A 16,553-nucleotide genomic window follows, 5' to 3' on the forward strand; every position below is an offset into this window, starting at 1 on the left:
GATGAACACCAACTGTGTACCACAATATTACATATCCATGAAGTGTGCTGTCTGGCATACTGTACGTCCTTGCAGATATTATCAGATCACAGCTTTATCTCAGCAGGGCTCATTACAATACGACAGGTAAAGTAATGAGCACAGGATTATCTTACACATGGCAATTTTGGCTCGGATTTGTAATGAAGCTGTGAATAAATTGCTAGTTGTGTCTGGGGTTATACAGGAGAGTATTATGTTGTGTCAAAGTTAAAACTAAATAAAAAAACTATGAATGCCAAAGATTTAGATAACTCGTCAGTCGTTTTATTTTCTACGAATGGCATCAACAATGGTACCAACTCGGTCTGGTCTAGCCAAATAAATGGTATACAGAATCAGCAAGTACTGGAGGCACAAGTACTGTATTTGTAAAGCAAAGTTCTCTAAAGCAAGTATAAAGCATTGTTGAAATACATTTTTCTTCAAAATGCTTGGTTTTCTGTGCTGTGTGGTTGAGCCTCCTTCAGATTATCAATTAAACTCTATAAACTGTTATATTGTATATACACATTTGCAGTGAAAAAAAATAATGACATGTGATGTGATTAAACCTCATGCACATCCATTTTTTTTTATAATTAATGGGTACTTTGTCCGGTGTGGGTGCATCATGTCATGCAACACATGAGAAGTTTATTGTTAATACAATCCATTTGCCTTTTGGGAAGGACATCAGGCAGTAAGGGGTTATTTCAACATGTAAGTCACATTTCCTAGATGCAATCCTTTTATTTTACAGAGACAGGAAACAGGATAAGAGAATAGTTAGGAGAAAAGGGAGTATTCAAGAATGTCATGCTGCAGTCTGGTGGATTTGTGTTTTCACCAGCCATTACATAAGGATTTATAAGAAAGAAGTAAAAACTTTTGATACATTTGCTAGTGCTGACATAGGTGTATATTGTAGAGGAAATATTTCCATTTTGATGCAGCCATATAATGTTACAATGCAAAATGGGGTATTATCAATTCCACACTCCATCTGTAGTAATCCAATATTCTAGTGTTATTTTCAAGATTACCATACAGGGGTACAGGGATGTCATCCAACACAGATTTCATCAAAGACTGTAATGCATCATAACTTTAATTTGATTGAATTGATTCCTTTAATAATTCTGAAAAAGGTAGAACAGCTCTTTACCTACATATTATAACTGATCCTGTCAAATAGAACTATACAAAAGCAAACCTTACAAAAAAGGCACAAGTTGAAAGAACAATTATTCAAGGCAAGGTTTTCGCCTCAGTGACAGCAGAGCAGTTCAGTATGTGGTAGTAAATGGATGCATAAGTAAGGGATAGAAGGTAAACAAACATGTCAGAGTGGTGCAAGTATTCAGAACAGTATGAGAATGAAAACAAGTGCCTTGATGCAAATACCATCCAATACCACAATCTGAGATAAATGCAATTGGCCTTCCAACATTTCATTCAATGACCCGGATGTATTCTATAAGAGCATTTTAGGGTAGTGTCTGCCATCAACTGCCTTTTTTTTTTTTAAACATTATTTTCACATGCATTTTCATGTGTCAAGTGGCTGTGTAACCATACAATAGTTGTATACCCTAAATACTGCCAAAGTCCATACTAATAAGATTTAAAAAAGGTTTACATTTATTTCAGAAAGGGCACCACATTCATAAATACTGAGCAGCTCACTGTCAGAGCCCTCAAAAAGATTTATTTTAAAGCAGGCCAAAACTGATATATGCTTTTATGGGAAAAGGGATCAAAAGTAGTTTCTAGACGACTCTTATTAGATGCGGCTTTTGAGGCACATGAAAAAATAATAATAATGTTAAATGCCAATTCACAATGTCATTTAAACCAAGCAGCAACATGTCACTTTAAACCGCACCCAGAGTCAAACTTGATTTAGGATCCCACTATTCAGTCTGGCTTATGTTCTGACCCAAGCTTGACCCAGAATACGCTGTTAGAATTACTCAAATGTTTAAACAAGTTTCACTCCCCACATCTTATATAACGATTGTTCTAAAAAGCTGGAATATCCAAGCAGGTTCAGCAAGTTGGACAGATAAGTTAAGTCAAAAAGACTAAGTGAAGTTTTTCTGGATGACGGCGCGTCGCTGTTAACACCCATGAAGTCTTTTCCCTAAGAGAAGGGCGAAGATTTTTGTTTTTTGTTTTTTTCCCCTTCAACGCATACTCCATTCCACAACCATTGTTCATAAATGTGACAGTCCTTCTCCAGGTCCAACATGATCAGCCCAAATCACCTACCATAGAAGAGCTTGGTAATCTGACAGCACACTGTCTATTTTGGGTTGATTTGTGACAAGCAGGATTGATCTTCCAAGGACCCAGCAATTCTCTCCCTTATGACTTTAGGCTGATTTACCAGAGGGCGCCGGAACAGCAAGATGTGGGGCTCTGGAGGAGGAAGTTACACAATATATAAGCAGAGATAATACTTATTGTGATGCTTTTGGAGAAACCTGACTCTAGTGACTCATATTCCATTATTTTTGAATGTAGGGTGTAGCTGCTGGGTTTGACATTCGCCGTCCAGATAATTGTGGTCAGAAAAGATATTGCAACGTTCACCACTCATCTGTACCACCTCTTCAAAAAGGTGCAATTTAACCCATTTTGACATCCAATCCCCACATCAGACTTTGCATTTCTCACCTTCTGCCTAAAAGATATCAAGAGGAGGTCCCCTTATTGGCAATTGTATTAGCTAAAGTAAAGAGGGGCAAAATATGGGGAAGGGGGGGGCTTCAACTTTCAATTAAGTAAAACCCTACAGTGGACAAGTTCAGTTAAATGTAGGGCTGCACAATTAAAATCGCAAATTTTATCAAAAACGCAATATGGACTAGTGCAATATCCAAATCACCGAGGGGCGCAATATTTGTTAAAGGCAAAAGTCAAAACCATTCTGTATGAAGTATTGTGGTGCTGCAGAGACGTCCCAGCCTATAAATCGTATCCTACAGAAAATTTATTTGGTACAGATCCTCGCAAAAAAAAAAAAAAATCAAAAAAAAAAATCACACTATAATCCTTTTAATTGTTTAAAATGTAATATTAGTCAATGAAAATAATGATAAACATGATCATTCCCTTCCATATCGTGAATCATATTGCAATGTCAGTCAAAATATAAAATAAATGTAATTAGATATTTTCCTCACATCCTGCAGCCCTAAATGCAAATTAGTGATATCACTCGTCAACATTGTGTCATGTGCCTGGTAAGTTTCAGCTTGGGGTCACGATTTTGTAAATACAGATTCAGCACATGACAACTGTAAAACAGAACAGTTGCTCATAGAGTGTGCCCTGCAGTCAAATAATCTCTGGCACAGAAGCCATTTTATACACATTTGTCTCAAATATCTAGACTTTATAACTTTCACACTTGATCATAACCAAAGCCTTACAGCTGCTCAGTTATTATGGCACTGTACTTTTGCAAAAATAGAGTAACTTCAGATAAGCCTCTTTTCCATCCAGTGGCCCCATCAGGTATAGTCTCGTCTATTATTGGCATGATAATAAAGGAGGACCAAGGAAACAATATTTAACAGAAAGCGATCAAATAAAGATATTTATGACTGCTTTGTTTACTTACGTTACTGGTATATTTTCAGATCAGTTTAATACATTATCCCTAGAAACAAGATGAACTACCTGGCTGGTGGATCATGTAATGCACCCATCCTTGGCTCTGCTGGACTCCCAGGTTCCTCCATTCTGTCTCCGACATCAAATGGGTCTTGGGTACACGCTTTGCAATGTCTTTGGGTAGCATTACATGCCTGTAGAAAATGAGGGCGGATATTAAGCAGAATATTAGCTGATGCACCAACGCAAAGTGATGATTAGTTTCTCTACAAAGCTACTTTGCTCAAGTCTTTATAGGATAACGTTGACACGCTCGACAAAATTAAATTGTATGTTGGATAAACATTAGCCATACACACCTGTACTCGTATTTGTCATCGTCATATTTATCAGAGTAGTAAATCTGTTTGTGAGACATGACGGAGACCTGGTGGAGAGATTTTTAACATTAGTCAACATTCAGAATCAGCAATAAGGCAAATTAGACTAATATTTAGGGGACAACGTGGCAGCAAGTTTCCGGGTTTTTTTTGGTTTGCATTGCTAAGCGAGTGCAGCTAACAGTAACGTTAAGCTAACGTTGCTCAAGTTAGCCGACAACAAACGTTATCTCTGACAACTTACGTAAACGCCTTTCTATGTTTCTGCTATTGTGTGGCGCAATCAATGAGGCTTCAAAGTTACCTTATATGGTTGCCAAAGTATTCTGATCAGAAAAAGTTAATAATTCCAGTTTTTCGCGTCCAAAAGTAGTAAGACGTTGACCCCTCTTTGTTTCCCTCTCGAATGTTTGCTAGCCCGCATTTGACTGTTCAAATAGACCTCGTCTCATCCCATTGGTCAATCCATCCAAATAGCCCTCTTGCCATTGGTCTGTTCTGTCTGTCGCAGTAAATATTCGTAATCGCTACAGGGCCTCGTGATTGGTCAACATATGTAGCATGCCAAAGATCCATTTAAACCGCCATGGATGTATTAAGAGAACGAACTAAAAGATATAACTTCCAGAAAGTATAAAACACACAACCCAAGCATGACATGTCATTGACTATGGATGTAGATGTATATGGATATGTATATCTACCATTGAGTATGGATGTATTATAAGAACTGTTATTATTATTATTATTAGATAGATAGATAGATAGATAGATAGATAGATAGATAGATAGATAGATAGATAGATAGATAGATAGATAGATAGATACTTTATTCATCCTGAGGGAAAGATAGAACTCTCTCTTTCATGATTTTGACAGTTTTATTTAAGCAAATACATAGAAGGGGTGAAATGATACTTTCAGAGCTAATATATGTTAATACACAATAAGACTTCCCAATGAATGACCTCTATTTTAAACAACTTCTCAAAAAAGTTATGATTTTTTTTTAATGATCTATTCGAACTACAAGAGGCCATACTCCTTTCATTTAGGGGTAGTTTTACACGGTGGTTTTATTATTTTACTTAAGGAAAGGATCTGAGTCCATTTTTACCACTGCAATCTAAAGCCTATCTGGAACCACAGACTCAATCATTTTTAATGGCGTGTGTGTTTGTGTGGGTTCTTGTGTCAGATATGCAGATGTGTTAAAGTAAATGTCCATATCACAAAACCATTTACATACTCTAATTTTAGAGTAAAAGGATCCTGATGAAATTGATGTCCACACAGGAGCAACCGGAGTAGAGGGGTTATCCACCCTGGTAAGTCCCGCAGTTCAAATATAGCTCTGCAGACGTGTCAGTGTGCGGCTGGTCCTGGTAGCCTCTCCCTTCTGTATATATATATGTGTGTGTGTGTGTGTGTGTGTGTGTGTGTGTGTGTGTGTAAACCCATGCATCTTAAGGGACGGTTCACACATGACGTTGTATTATTTAAATCGTCAGTGTCTATCGCCTGCCACTTTCACCTGCAGGCGTCAATCAAGCAGGGCTGTGCGTCGTTTTCCTGACACGACACTTATATCTGATTGGTCCAGCCGTGATTCAGGGGCGGGAGATTCTTCTCCTCTGCTGAAACCCTATTGGACGAACGGCGCCTTGGTCGACGTGACGCAGCTTGGAATTCCCAAAGTTCCCAAGTTCACGGGAAGAGAAGAGCGTTGTTCATACTAAAAAACAAAACGTTTTGAAGGGAAAAACAGCGAGCGACTGAGGTGTAAACAAATTGGGTAAATAAAACGTCTTCTTTGTGTTAAATTTGGTAGCGTCGAGCAGGTGTAGGTGCTGGCGAACAGCTGGGCCTGAGTGAGAATGCGGAAGAGTGGGAATGGGAATATTCAGCCTACCATCCATGCTACCATCCTTTGTTTACCATTATGAGTGAACCCTGAATTTAGTTACTACAACAGTCATATCCCCTTCATTTTTGTTTCTTATATGTGCTAAACAGAAGTTTAGCGCACATAGTGTTGTCGACACGTGAGTATCAACCGTTGTTTGTCTGGATCAAAGAGCTGCTCGTGTCTGCGGTTTGACCATTTTTGGTAATTTAACTGGCACACAGATTGACTGGATGCATGGATCTGAATGAAAAGTTGGCTAGGAAAAGCAGCGGTCATGAAAACAATCAGGAGATTCCTGTTTCTTCTTCTGACTGAACCCTTTTAAAAAAACTGCGCAGCAGTATGGATGCCAACACACCGTTACATAACTTGTATTAACGACAATCTGGTCTTTATCTCATGTCTGTGGTAAATTAGGTCCCAAACTGTAACGTTATTGCATAAGTGTCCTCTTGAACGATTATTTACAAAATCACCATCAAAATATTGCCGAAAATGAGACATAGTTTTTCATTCTGTGTTTACTTCATGTTCGAACTGCGCATACGGTTGTTGGCAAGTAGCCTACAAATATCAATGTAACCATGTTAGAGTCCGATTATTACATCTAGATAATCCAGTTAACTCCCACAAGGCATGCTGTGTGTGCATCAGGCATGATCAACTAATATACGTTGTTTCTGTCGTCGTCTGCAGAAAATCAGAAAGCTGAGTCTGCACCGTGCTGTGCCAAATTGAGCCTGAAGAGGGCGATGTCTGACAACAGCAACAGCACAGGCAGCAGCAGTGGCTCCTCAACCAACAGCTGGACCCTCCTCTCCCCCGAGGTATGACCATAGACAGTATAAAACAGGGTATGACAAAGACGCAGCTCAGGGAAACTGAAACTTGAAGCTCTGTGTGTGCCTGGATATAATTTGGATGATAGTTATTTTCCTTGCTCATGAATACAAGTTAATTTTAAATATGGCATGTTTGTACCTGCACCCTGCTTCCCATAGTTATTCAATTGTGGGAAACGTATTTCAACTCTATGTGCAAGTATTTGTACATGGCTGTCTGTGTTAAGACAGCTGCGTTCAGTACAGAAAAAAATATAATGTAATAAACATAAGATCCTCCTTAGATACCAATATACACACAATTGTCAGTTTATTAGGCACACCCAATTAAAACTAATGTAATACAACAGTCCTGCAATAAATCATGCCTTTATGAAGGTTATAGTGAAGGTTGTAGTGAGTTGAGTGTGTAGTATTGTAGTGCTGTTGCAATGTATTGCATTATACTGAGAGGTAATATTTTGCTTACCCTATTTATATCAATGAGAGTAGACTTAATATTTATCACAATATATGTTTAGGAATAGAGTCTGTGTCTATGTCAACATGAATGCAGTCACATTTGACAATAATGGATGTTAAATGTAAATCTAACTGTAATTTGTAGCTGCTATTATCAAGTATGTCAGAAATCATTATGGAAGAAAGCCGACTCAGCATCTACTTTATTGTTAGAAGTTCCCACGACTTAATTACAGTGACAGTTGATAAACAAGAAATAGTGATATGTTTGCCTTGTGTGCATGTGCATGCATGCATGCCTGTAATGTTTGTTGAAATGTCAAGGGCAGTGTTACCAACGAGAGCACTATAGGTGTTAATGTAAATACTTGCAGGAAGCTTGATCTCCCTAGATCTTCTGACTCCACAGGAAGCTGCTGTTGAGAATGTCGGGCCAGTAGATGACGGCACTGAGAGCCTGGGTGACGTCCCGAGTCTCTCTGAGGATGTGACAGGTATTGACATGTCAAGATGTGGCTGCTGGTTTGGGTTGTGGCATAAATCAACAATTAAGGCCAAAAAGATTGCTTTTAAACCTATTCTTTAGTTTCATATTTTAGTTTTGACATTGTGTGAATGTTGTTTCAGGAGCTGCTGCAAGTGACATTCCAGTAGAAACTGTCCTGTCTGAAGAAGGCCATCAGGTTGGTGAACGATGCAATAATCCAGTCAAGGCATACATTACACAATTAAACAATATCAAAATCTCCCTACAGCATATTGACATTGTTATAACCAGCTATTGGTAATGTGTATCGTGTCTAATTTCTTGTTAGATGTTGTGTTTTCTCTTTTAGTACATCCGTATGTATGTACGTACTTATGGCCCACACACAGATAATGTTACGACATTTACCGCCAGCATAGGTACAGTACAATTAGCATTTTGCACCCACGATTAAGAATCAGACAGGGTGAAATGTGTCACACATTTGTAGAGATACACTGAAAATAGCCTCAGTAGAGTGTGATGTGTTTTCAGTAAGGTGACTGGAAAACTGTCTCAGTCTGACTATGCAAATGCCTACGCCCAATATAATTTGAGAAGTTGAGACCTGTTGTCTTGAAAACTCTGGGCAGCATAGGAAGTCATTAAATAAAAGAGTAAGTACTGTAGACAATACAGACAAATGGGAAAATGGATAGATAGAAACATTATCACAAAATAACACATTGTTTGCAGTGAAGGTCACAAAAAAGATGATATCACAGAAAACCTTTTTCCTGCCCTCATTTCTAGGTGTGTCAAGAGACCTCTCCAGAGTCCAGTGAGGGACCCATCCCATCTAGTCCAACCCAGATTAGTCCTCTCCCACCCAACCTTCTTGATCCTCTAGACCTTGACCTGGAGAGTCAGCCTCCAGTCATCCATGACATTGTAACCAGCTCCCCCAGTGACAACGAGCACCTAGGAGCCACACCCTTTGTCACCAACATTGATATGGGGGCTCCACTCGATATTCCTGATGCCGATCTCCTGCCAGCGGAGCCCGAGGAGTCCTGCTCCACTCATCTCCTGACTGAGATCCCTGTCTTTACAGAACAAGGGCTTGACACGCCTGCTGATATCGGGATGGTTCTTGCCAGCCCTGCTGGGGAGAGTCCTGTCTTCACTGCTGAACCTGAGGTCAGCATCCCCACAGAGACCCTTACAGCCACTGATCCTCCCCCTCATGTTGAAGCTGATATCAGCTTTGTTCCAGAGAGTACAGAGTCACCAAGCCTAGTCCCAGAGAGCCTGGTGACAGAAAGCCCCATCAATGATAGTCCTGCACCAGAGACTGTTGGTTTAGTAGAGGCAGAGGGAGAGGCAGCTTTGAAAAAGGAGGAGATGGAGCCATCTGAGACAGTGACCCAGGATGGGAGAGAAGAAGGAGAAGAAAAAGAAGAAGAAGGAGAAGAAGAAGGTATATGGGATCAATCTACAGGAATATTTATGATGATGTATGTATGATAAATCAGGCAGTGGAATAGAGTAGAGAATTAAGAGGACGAGAAAATAGAGAATTTAGCGGAAGTTACTTCTCCAGCTAGGCACTGTTAATAGGGATTTCTTTTATTATTATTTAGATGTTGGCTTTTTTCTTGTGAAAAAGTGGATGCCTTCAAAAATACTTTAAATGAAACAATGAGAGACAGAAAAACCATTGGTCTCAAGCCAAAGCCGAACAAGGCTGGGAACCACTGCTCTAATAGATAACACAATACACCCACACTGATCCCTCCTACATGTGTATATATACATTCCTTTAAGCAGGCTAAACATCTCTACCTTCTGTTAGCTGCCCCTAGAGACAGCCATGTTCATTTTACTCTACACCCAGTTTGGCCAGTAGCTGTTATGCAGATATCTTGCTCTGCATCAAAGTTTTGTCAACATCACCACTTTGCTACTAGCTAGACAAATGCAAAGACAACACATAATATTATAACAAAACAAATTCCAGACATAAAGGTTAGAATGAAACAAGAAAATACGATAGAACAAGAAAGTGAAACAAAAAATCCTTTATTCCTGAAAACCTGATCTTCCAGTTAGCATTTGGAAATGAACAGTAGAGTCCTTTCTGAAGTAAAGTCATGTCTGGAATAACCTGCTGTGTGGTCCCAGGGCAAAGATAAGTTGCCTGGCTCCCGCTAACCACCCACTCCTCTGTCTCTGTGCACTGTGTACAATTCTTCTCTGCTGGAATAATACATGGCCTCAGATATGCTGTGTGATAATATAACTAAACACAAACTGATTCCTGATTCATTCAAGAATATGCACCATATAAGCACAGTATTGACTGCATTAATGAGTTATTAAAGCTAGATTTTGACACAGGCTAGCATATTGAAGCAGGACCCGTTTTAAGGCCTTTATCATTCCAGTTTATATTGTGCTTTAGTAGTGCTTATCCCCCCAAAAAGTGACGATTGATCAACTGCCACAAACATGGGGCTTTTGTGGGCCCCTGGGGGTCTTGGGCTCTGCTGGTAACACTGCCTTGAGCAAAGAAAGTGGTTTATGGCTCTTTGTAGTTAGCACTTGTCAATAGAAGCAGAACACGAGAGTCTTCTTGCAGAATAATTGTTTAACATGTTTCTTATCTGTGTCATGCTAGCATCTGGAAAGTGATTTATCAATATGTCAGGGAGGCGTACTCCCGGCTGGGGAAAATGAAGAAACCCTCATACATGAAATCATGATTGTTGTAAATTAGTGAGAAAACGCCTCCATTTACGCAAGCAACACTGACTTTTTTGTCCGCTTTTTTCACATACTGTTTACACTCTGTTGGGTTTTGTGTGCGCTTAGATTTTGGTATTTTTGTATGAGGCAGCCTGCCAGTAGATAATTATGATTTGGATACTGATCATGATACTTTTGGTAGCCAAATATGTCGAAATGAATTGTTGAAGTTACTCTCTGGGGCCACATTTGAATACATGTGGTTTAACTTAAGGCTAGGTGTCTTCATTTTTCTCAAGAATTTATTGTATAATGTGACGGCCTTCTGCTCTGTATCCATTGCTTTTTCATATTCAGGATGTCTTTTTTTTAAACTCATGTTATGTTTCTCCTTCCCATAGAACCATCCAGCGGTTTTGATTTGGGCGACACAAGCAGCTTTGATGATGGACTGAGGAGGAGGAATGTCCCCTCCTTTGAGGAGCCAAGACCAAGAACATCAGATGAGGAAGACGAGGACGAGGAAGTGGAGTTCAAACTTGCTGAGAAGAAAGAGGAAAAGCCATGGTTCTCCTTGAACAAATGCATTGTGGGTTCTTTGATCCTGCTTTTCTTAGGTTCCCTCTTCCTCTCAGGTGAGTTCATACAACACAACTAAGCCTGCTAATTTGCTTCTGCTTTTTATAGTTCGATACAGTAGGAGGGACTACTTTTGCTCACAGTTTGTTTATAATATTTATAACCTAATGCTTATGTTAGAAATATCTTATGTGTTGTGCATCTGTTTATACCTGTTACATCAGAAGTTTGCTAATTTTATGGTTTATAGTATATATTGTCAAAAATGACATTATTACACATTGGCTTTTTTACAATGCCAGTATTTACAGATGACACATTCGTCAGCAGTAGATGGATGTTTGTTTTTAGATCTTGTCGACTAAGCTGTGCTATGTCAACAGGTTTCTTCTCTGACCTGAATAATGGTAGGTTCAGTACTACAGTTGAGACAGCAGTTTAAGCTTCTGCGCTAGCTGGCTAAAGCTCAATAGCTTGTCCAAGCACTTATCTGGCCTGACACTTCATGCTGTGGCAGCAGAAAATGGCAAATAACACGCATTCTGAATTGTGAAATGACACTCTTTATCCCTGTTTGGAAGGACTCACTGGATGTTTAGGATGCTTAAGATGAGGGTAAACTTAACTATTGCTGGCAATTTGCTTGGTTAGGTCAAAATATATAAAACCGGATTAAAAGAAAATTCTGCCTAAATAAATAGTTTCTGTGCACAGGTAGTGCCTGAGTTTTTAGAATGCTCTTCACAACAAACACATGTTATGCAGTGGTAAGACAGCTTGGCAGCTGTGTGTCAATAAAAGTGCCTGTTGTAAGACTAAAATGTGTTGTTTTCTTATCTGACAGGTGACTTTGACGCCTCTGAACTGAGTGATGTAGAACAAAGCCAGGTCTGTTCCTTCCATCTGTCACATCAGTTAACTCAATCTCAGTGTTATGTCCAGTATGTGTCTTTACTGTAGTATTTAAAGGAATCTTACAACTTAAAAAAAAAAACACACATGCTAAAGACAGGGTTATTTAAAAAATATGTTTTTTATTCATTTGCCAATTATTTTAAATCCAGGACTGGCTTAGCAGTGATCCACAGGATATGAAAGAGCTATTGGATAAACTGACACAGGAAAACCAGCAAATCGCTCAGCTAGAGGCTCAACTACAGGTCAGTATACCAGTTATATTAATGCTAATGATGTTTTTTTTTTTTTTTTTTCCCTTGCACATTGTTTTAATGCACTGCAATATATAGGCTGCATGTTTTCAACAAACATTTTTGATTATTGTCCAAGTTCTGCAGAACCTGGCTTTGACTATGCCACGTGTCTGCATTTCTGAACGTCGCTGTTTTTCTATATTTCTTAGTCGCAGCAAGAAGAACTCGAATCAGCACTGAAAGCAGTAGCAGCAAGCGGGGATGAAAAGGGACAAGCAGATCTGGAAAAAGACAACAGAAAGTTGAAGGAGGAGCTGTCATCTCTGCCTGAGCTGAAGAAAGAGCTGGAGAGTCTGAGGTCCAGGGTGACCGAACTCAGCCAGCTCACAGGTACGATGTGGCAAACATCAAGTGAATTAAAATGCTGAATGAAATCTGTGCTGTTGCATTTTTGATTTTAGTTCATATTTATTGAAACTACTGTATATTGCACATATATACTATGAAATAAAAATGGATTTCGCAGAATGCTAATCTTTTGGCCTTTCTGATATAATTAATTACCAAACACATTATAACTTTGATGTCTTGAATCCCTCACAGATGTTCAGGAAATGCCTGCAACTACCTCAAGCTCAGCCCCTCAGCCTGGTGACAAAGATGGTCAGAGTTACCAGAAAGCAGCGGGCCCTGAGAGGAGGAAGGACACAAATGAGGGAGGTTGGCTGAAGGAAGAACTCCAGAGGCAGAAAGTTCTTCTGGAGGAGAGCAAGAAGAGACTGCAAGGGATGAAAAAAGATGGAGGCGACAGGAAACGAGTGAGGGATAGTTTGGAGGAGATCCAGAGGAAGCTTTCTGAACAAGTTGAGAGGTGGGGTAAGAAGAAGCCACAGGAGTCCAAGTGGAAAGAGAACAAGGGCAAAAGCAATGAGCGCGACCACTGGAAGAAAGACGAAAAGAAAGAGTGGAAGCATAGCAAGGAGGGAGGACGGAGAGACAAAGAAGAGAAGAAGGAGAAGGGTTGGAAATCTCAGAAGCAAAACTCTCACAAAGAGGCATGGAGGAAACACCAGAACGAGTGGGAGAGGAAGAAGGACGAGCGCAGAATGGACAGAGAAGAGAGGAGGAAGGAGAAACCGTGGCACAGCCAGCCTGGTAAGAACTCCCACAACCATCACCAGCACCAGCCTCACCACCAACAGCCCCACCAGCCTCATCAGCACAAGCACAATGACTTCTGGAGAGACCAGGAGCAGAAGCTTCGACGCAACGTCCGCCCCCAGCTTGGCTGCAGCTCTGTGGAGGACTGCGCCAGCAAGGAGGGGCTCTATCCAGTGGAGCTGCCCGAGTTTGAGGAACTGCTGGAGGGCTACCTGAGCAAGCTTGAAGGATCTTCATCTGAGAGCAAAGACAAGATCCGGAAGCTGACTGCAGAGTTCTTTGAGGATGGCGGGTTTATCCACGACAGGGTTCTTTTCAGTGACTTTGCTGAGGACGTGGCGGACATTCTGGAGGACATGGTGGACGTTTTGGAGGACGGTGGGAAGAAGGACGACGACTCCCTGGAGGAGGAGATGGAGGAGTTTGAACGGGAAGCCCTGTGGAAGTTTGCCGCCACAGCTTAAATAGACAAAGAGGAAAAGGGAAACGCTAAGAAACAGCTCAAGAGGTGCTATGAAGGACATTTCTTGCCTACATTCTCTTCTTCAGAGCTGTGATTGTAGTAGCTTCTGGTACAGAGTGGTTGTGCCTCTCATAAATGTGTCCCTCTGAGTCTTTAATTATAAGCTAGACTTGTTTGTGTCATTTTGGACTTAGTTGTTGTTACCTACCTCTGTCAGGTCATGCCTCCTAATGCAAAGTCCTTCAGTAATGTGTTGTGTGGGTTTTCCTCTGCTATATAGTGTTTTCTCAATACGTAGTGCATGTTGCGCTCATCATGTATATTCAAACTACTAATATCCAGATCACACACAAAAACTGGGTAGATGGTATTTGCAAAAATAATTCTGTTCAGCACCATTGCAGTGGTTAAATAAATTCTTTTCAATTCATATGGTATTATATAAGTTGTCAGTTACAGAAATACATGTTGAATACTTATCTGTCATTTGACTGTGTGAAAACAACCCAACACTGCTCTGAGCAGGTTAACACAAGTGCTGAGAGATTATTGCAGATACCATTTGCCTCAAGTCGGCTGTTGCTGTCCAATCCCAGAGGATGAGATCCCAGTTCTTTTAGTGATAAGAATCTGATCAGGTCAGACCAGTTTGGGGCAAACACACACAGAGTGCTGTTTGAGAGCCCTGAGTGTTTGGTTTCTAGATCTGACAGACCTTTGATCCTGCAACTTCCAACTGACAGTTGACAGCAGATGTACTAATCAACCAGGAACCGGTTTGTGAAACGTCAGAGCTGCTATAAAAAAACAACAACAACAACAACACCAACAATAGGACAGAAGTTTATATTTCGTCATCATAAAAGTTGACTGCTAAACCACTTTAGCGCTTTTCTCAAACATTCACATTTACAGCAAAGGTTTTTTTCTCTGTTATGTTTTTTTAGACCATTAGTTCTCTTTAATATTTTTGTAATGTAGCCATGGAGACCTCCAACACATGATCAACATATACTGGGTATCCCAGAGCAAAAATTATAGAGTTAATGTGCAGTACTTTATTTTTCCTGGTTGTTAACTGACATGCACAGAAGTGATTTAGTAAAAGTTATTTAGTTGAAGAAAATGGCAAAATGAGGAAGCTGCTGCATTTTGTTTTTCCAGTTTTAAATTGAATGAGCCAGGCAAAGGTTAAATAAGACACAAAGCAAAGTCCATTAAGTATTAAATATACTGCTGCCCACTTTTGGCTAGTTCTTTGATACAAAATAAAAAAAAAAAATGTTTTGTTTTGTTTTAGTGTTTGATTCTAGTCATATTTCATCATGAAGTTTTCCCTCTTTAGGAGGATGTGTAAAGATGACAGATTGAGATTGTTGGTTTTCATTTTTCAGTGATTGAAAGAAGCTTTGGAGTGTTTTGTGTTTATTTATTCTGTCAGTACACTGCAAATCTTGTCTTTTTAATGAGACTTTGTCCCAGGCCAAACCATAGACTGTATATAAAGAGGGCCGTACAGTACACATTGAATGTGGATATGGTGAAGTTTTCAGTTACTTTGGTATTTCAGATATTAAGTTTGCCAGCTACTGCTTACGTGCCTTTTATCATTGTGAATATCCTATATTGGACAAGAGTTCTTGGATTTAATTTGCTTCTGCAAAAGTAAGAAGAAAACAAGTTTACACTGCTTTCAGTTGTTCATAGGGCAGAAAATGAATGTCATAGGGTTTACACATGAAGTGTTGAACAGATTTTTGTTAAATGTTCTTTTCTGTTTGCACAGAGGAACTTTTTATTTTGAAAGTTTTTAGACCAAAGGGATCGGAAGAAAGCTTAATTTCAAAACACAAATCATTTAATCAAACACGTTTATGAAAGTTGAATCAATTTTTGAGAAGTATTTTTGTCTTTATGGGACAACAGTGGGGCTCTGTGCTTACTGCTTATGTAGAAACTGTCTCAGATGTGCATGTCATTGATCCCTGGGCAAATGTATTGAAACATTTGGATCATTTTTAATTGTATCATCAGTTATGTCCTCTTTTAGGAAGTCAGTGTTATGTTCAATAAAGTTTTCATCATTAAACATGTAAAGTTTTGTCTTTATTGAAACACTTCAGTCGTTTCATTTATTATAAGGAAGCAGTAAAAAAAAAAATATCACAGAATTTATCCCCTGCTTCAGAATGGGTTGTATTAATCTGACTATTTTCATAATGGGAAATTTACAATGAAACCCAGAAATGTGTGACTTGCTGTCTGACTCGCTCTCTAACAGGAAGTACAAGTGTTGGCATGACAGGCATCTATTATCACATCTATGATGCCAAACTAAAATATTTACATCTAGATTAAATACTCTGAGCGGTAGCTAACACATGCACAGGCATGAACTCTCTTTCATCCTGGAGATGATACATAAACCAACCAGTGTGGCAGAGTCACCGACCTGATCTGCTGAAGAACGAGAATGTAAGCAATGTTTGAGAACATTCAGTCACTATGAAACTGCAGAGAGAGCTTGTCATTTTTTGAATTGTACAAATAAGTCACCACGCAAGCATTTATGTATAGTTCTGTGCCTTTTCTCTACAATTTTGCTTCCAAGATGCGACCTGGTTCCAAATAAAATGTAACTGATCCACGTTAAAATACACATGGATGAACTTACAACACGTTTAACAGACAATCTTGAGAAGGTCAAAATACTCAAAAACTTTGTCAGTAATCTTTCATATCATCATCCT

The 16,553-nt window shown here is 39.5% G+C and overlaps 2 protein-coding genes across 4 annotated transcripts; one reads left to right on the top strand and one right to left on the bottom strand.

Moving 5' to 3' along the window:
• Window positions 1-1,639: 1,639 nt before the first annotated feature.
• cks1b (CDC28 protein kinase regulatory subunit 1B) lies at window positions 1,640-4,460 on the bottom strand. The gene is made up of 4 exons (XM_078267976.1): window positions 4,327-4,460; window positions 4,002-4,069; window positions 3,709-3,836; window positions 1,640-2,442 (listed from the first exon to the last, which is right to left on the bottom strand). Exons 2-4 carry the CDS (start codon window positions 4,058-4,060, stop codon window positions 2,327-2,329), a joined length of 303 nt encoding a protein of 100 aa, XP_078124102.1. The 5' UTR covers window positions 4,061-4,069; window positions 4,327-4,460; the 3' UTR covers window positions 1,640-2,326.
• A 1,202-nt stretch (window positions 4,461-5,662) lies between these two features.
• On the top strand, window positions 5,663-15,892 carry pbxip1a (pre-B-cell leukemia homeobox interacting protein 1a). 3 transcript variants are annotated; one of them, XM_078267156.1, is made up of 10 exons: window positions 5,663-5,817; window positions 6,628-6,758; window positions 7,645-7,729; window positions 7,863-7,918; window positions 8,515-9,181; window positions 10,851-11,084; window positions 11,873-11,916; window positions 12,093-12,188; window positions 12,389-12,569; window positions 12,783-15,892. In XM_078267156.1, exons 2-10 carry the CDS (start codon window positions 6,684-6,686, stop codon window positions 13,802-13,804), a joined length of 2,460 nt encoding a protein of 819 aa, XP_078123282.1. In that variant the 5' UTR covers window positions 5,663-5,817; window positions 6,628-6,683; the 3' UTR covers window positions 13,805-15,892. The 3 variants fall into 3 exon arrangements, with proteins under 3 accessions (XP_078123282.1, XP_078123283.1, XP_078123284.1); XM_078267157.1 differs by lacking the exon at window positions 5,663-5,817 and adding an exon at window positions 5,910-6,132; XM_078267158.1 differs by lacking the exon at window positions 5,663-5,817 and adding an exon at window positions 5,910-6,067.
• The last annotated feature ends 661 nt before the right edge of the window (window positions 15,893-16,553 follow it).

Source organism: Sander vitreus, chromosome 14 (genome assembly GCF_031162955.1).
Source record: "Sander vitreus isolate 19-12246 chromosome 14, sanVit1, whole genome shotgun sequence".
In the NCBI taxonomy this organism is placed as follows: Eukaryota; Metazoa; Chordata; class Actinopteri; order Perciformes; family Percidae; genus Sander; species Sander vitreus.

Excerpts from the sequence above, each read along its gene's own strand:
- cks1b (XM_078267976.1), bottom strand. The coding sequence starts at position 4,060 with ATGTCTCACAAACAGATTTACTACTCTGATAAATATGACGATGACAAA. Across the intron at positions 3,837-4,001 it reads GATGACAAATACGAGTACAG|GCATGTAATGCTACCCAAAG; the intron begins GTGTGTATGGCT and ends CATTTTCTACAG. Across the intron at positions 2,443-3,708 it reads TTACATGATCCACCAGCCAG|AGCCCCACATCTTGCTGTTC; the intron begins GTAGTTCATCTT and ends TTCCTCCTCCAG.
- pbxip1a (XM_078267156.1), top strand. The coding sequence starts at position 6,684 with ATGTCTGACAACAGCAACAGCACAGGCAGCAGCAGTGGCTCCTCAACC. Across the intron at positions 7,919-8,514 it reads TGTCTGAAGAAGGCCATCAG|GTGTGTCAAGAGACCTCTCC; the intron begins GTTGGTGAACGA and ends CCTCATTTCTAG. Across the intron at positions 12,570-12,782 it reads CGAACTCAGCCAGCTCACAG|ATGTTCAGGAAATGCCTGCA; the intron begins GTACGATGTGGC and ends AATCCCTCACAG.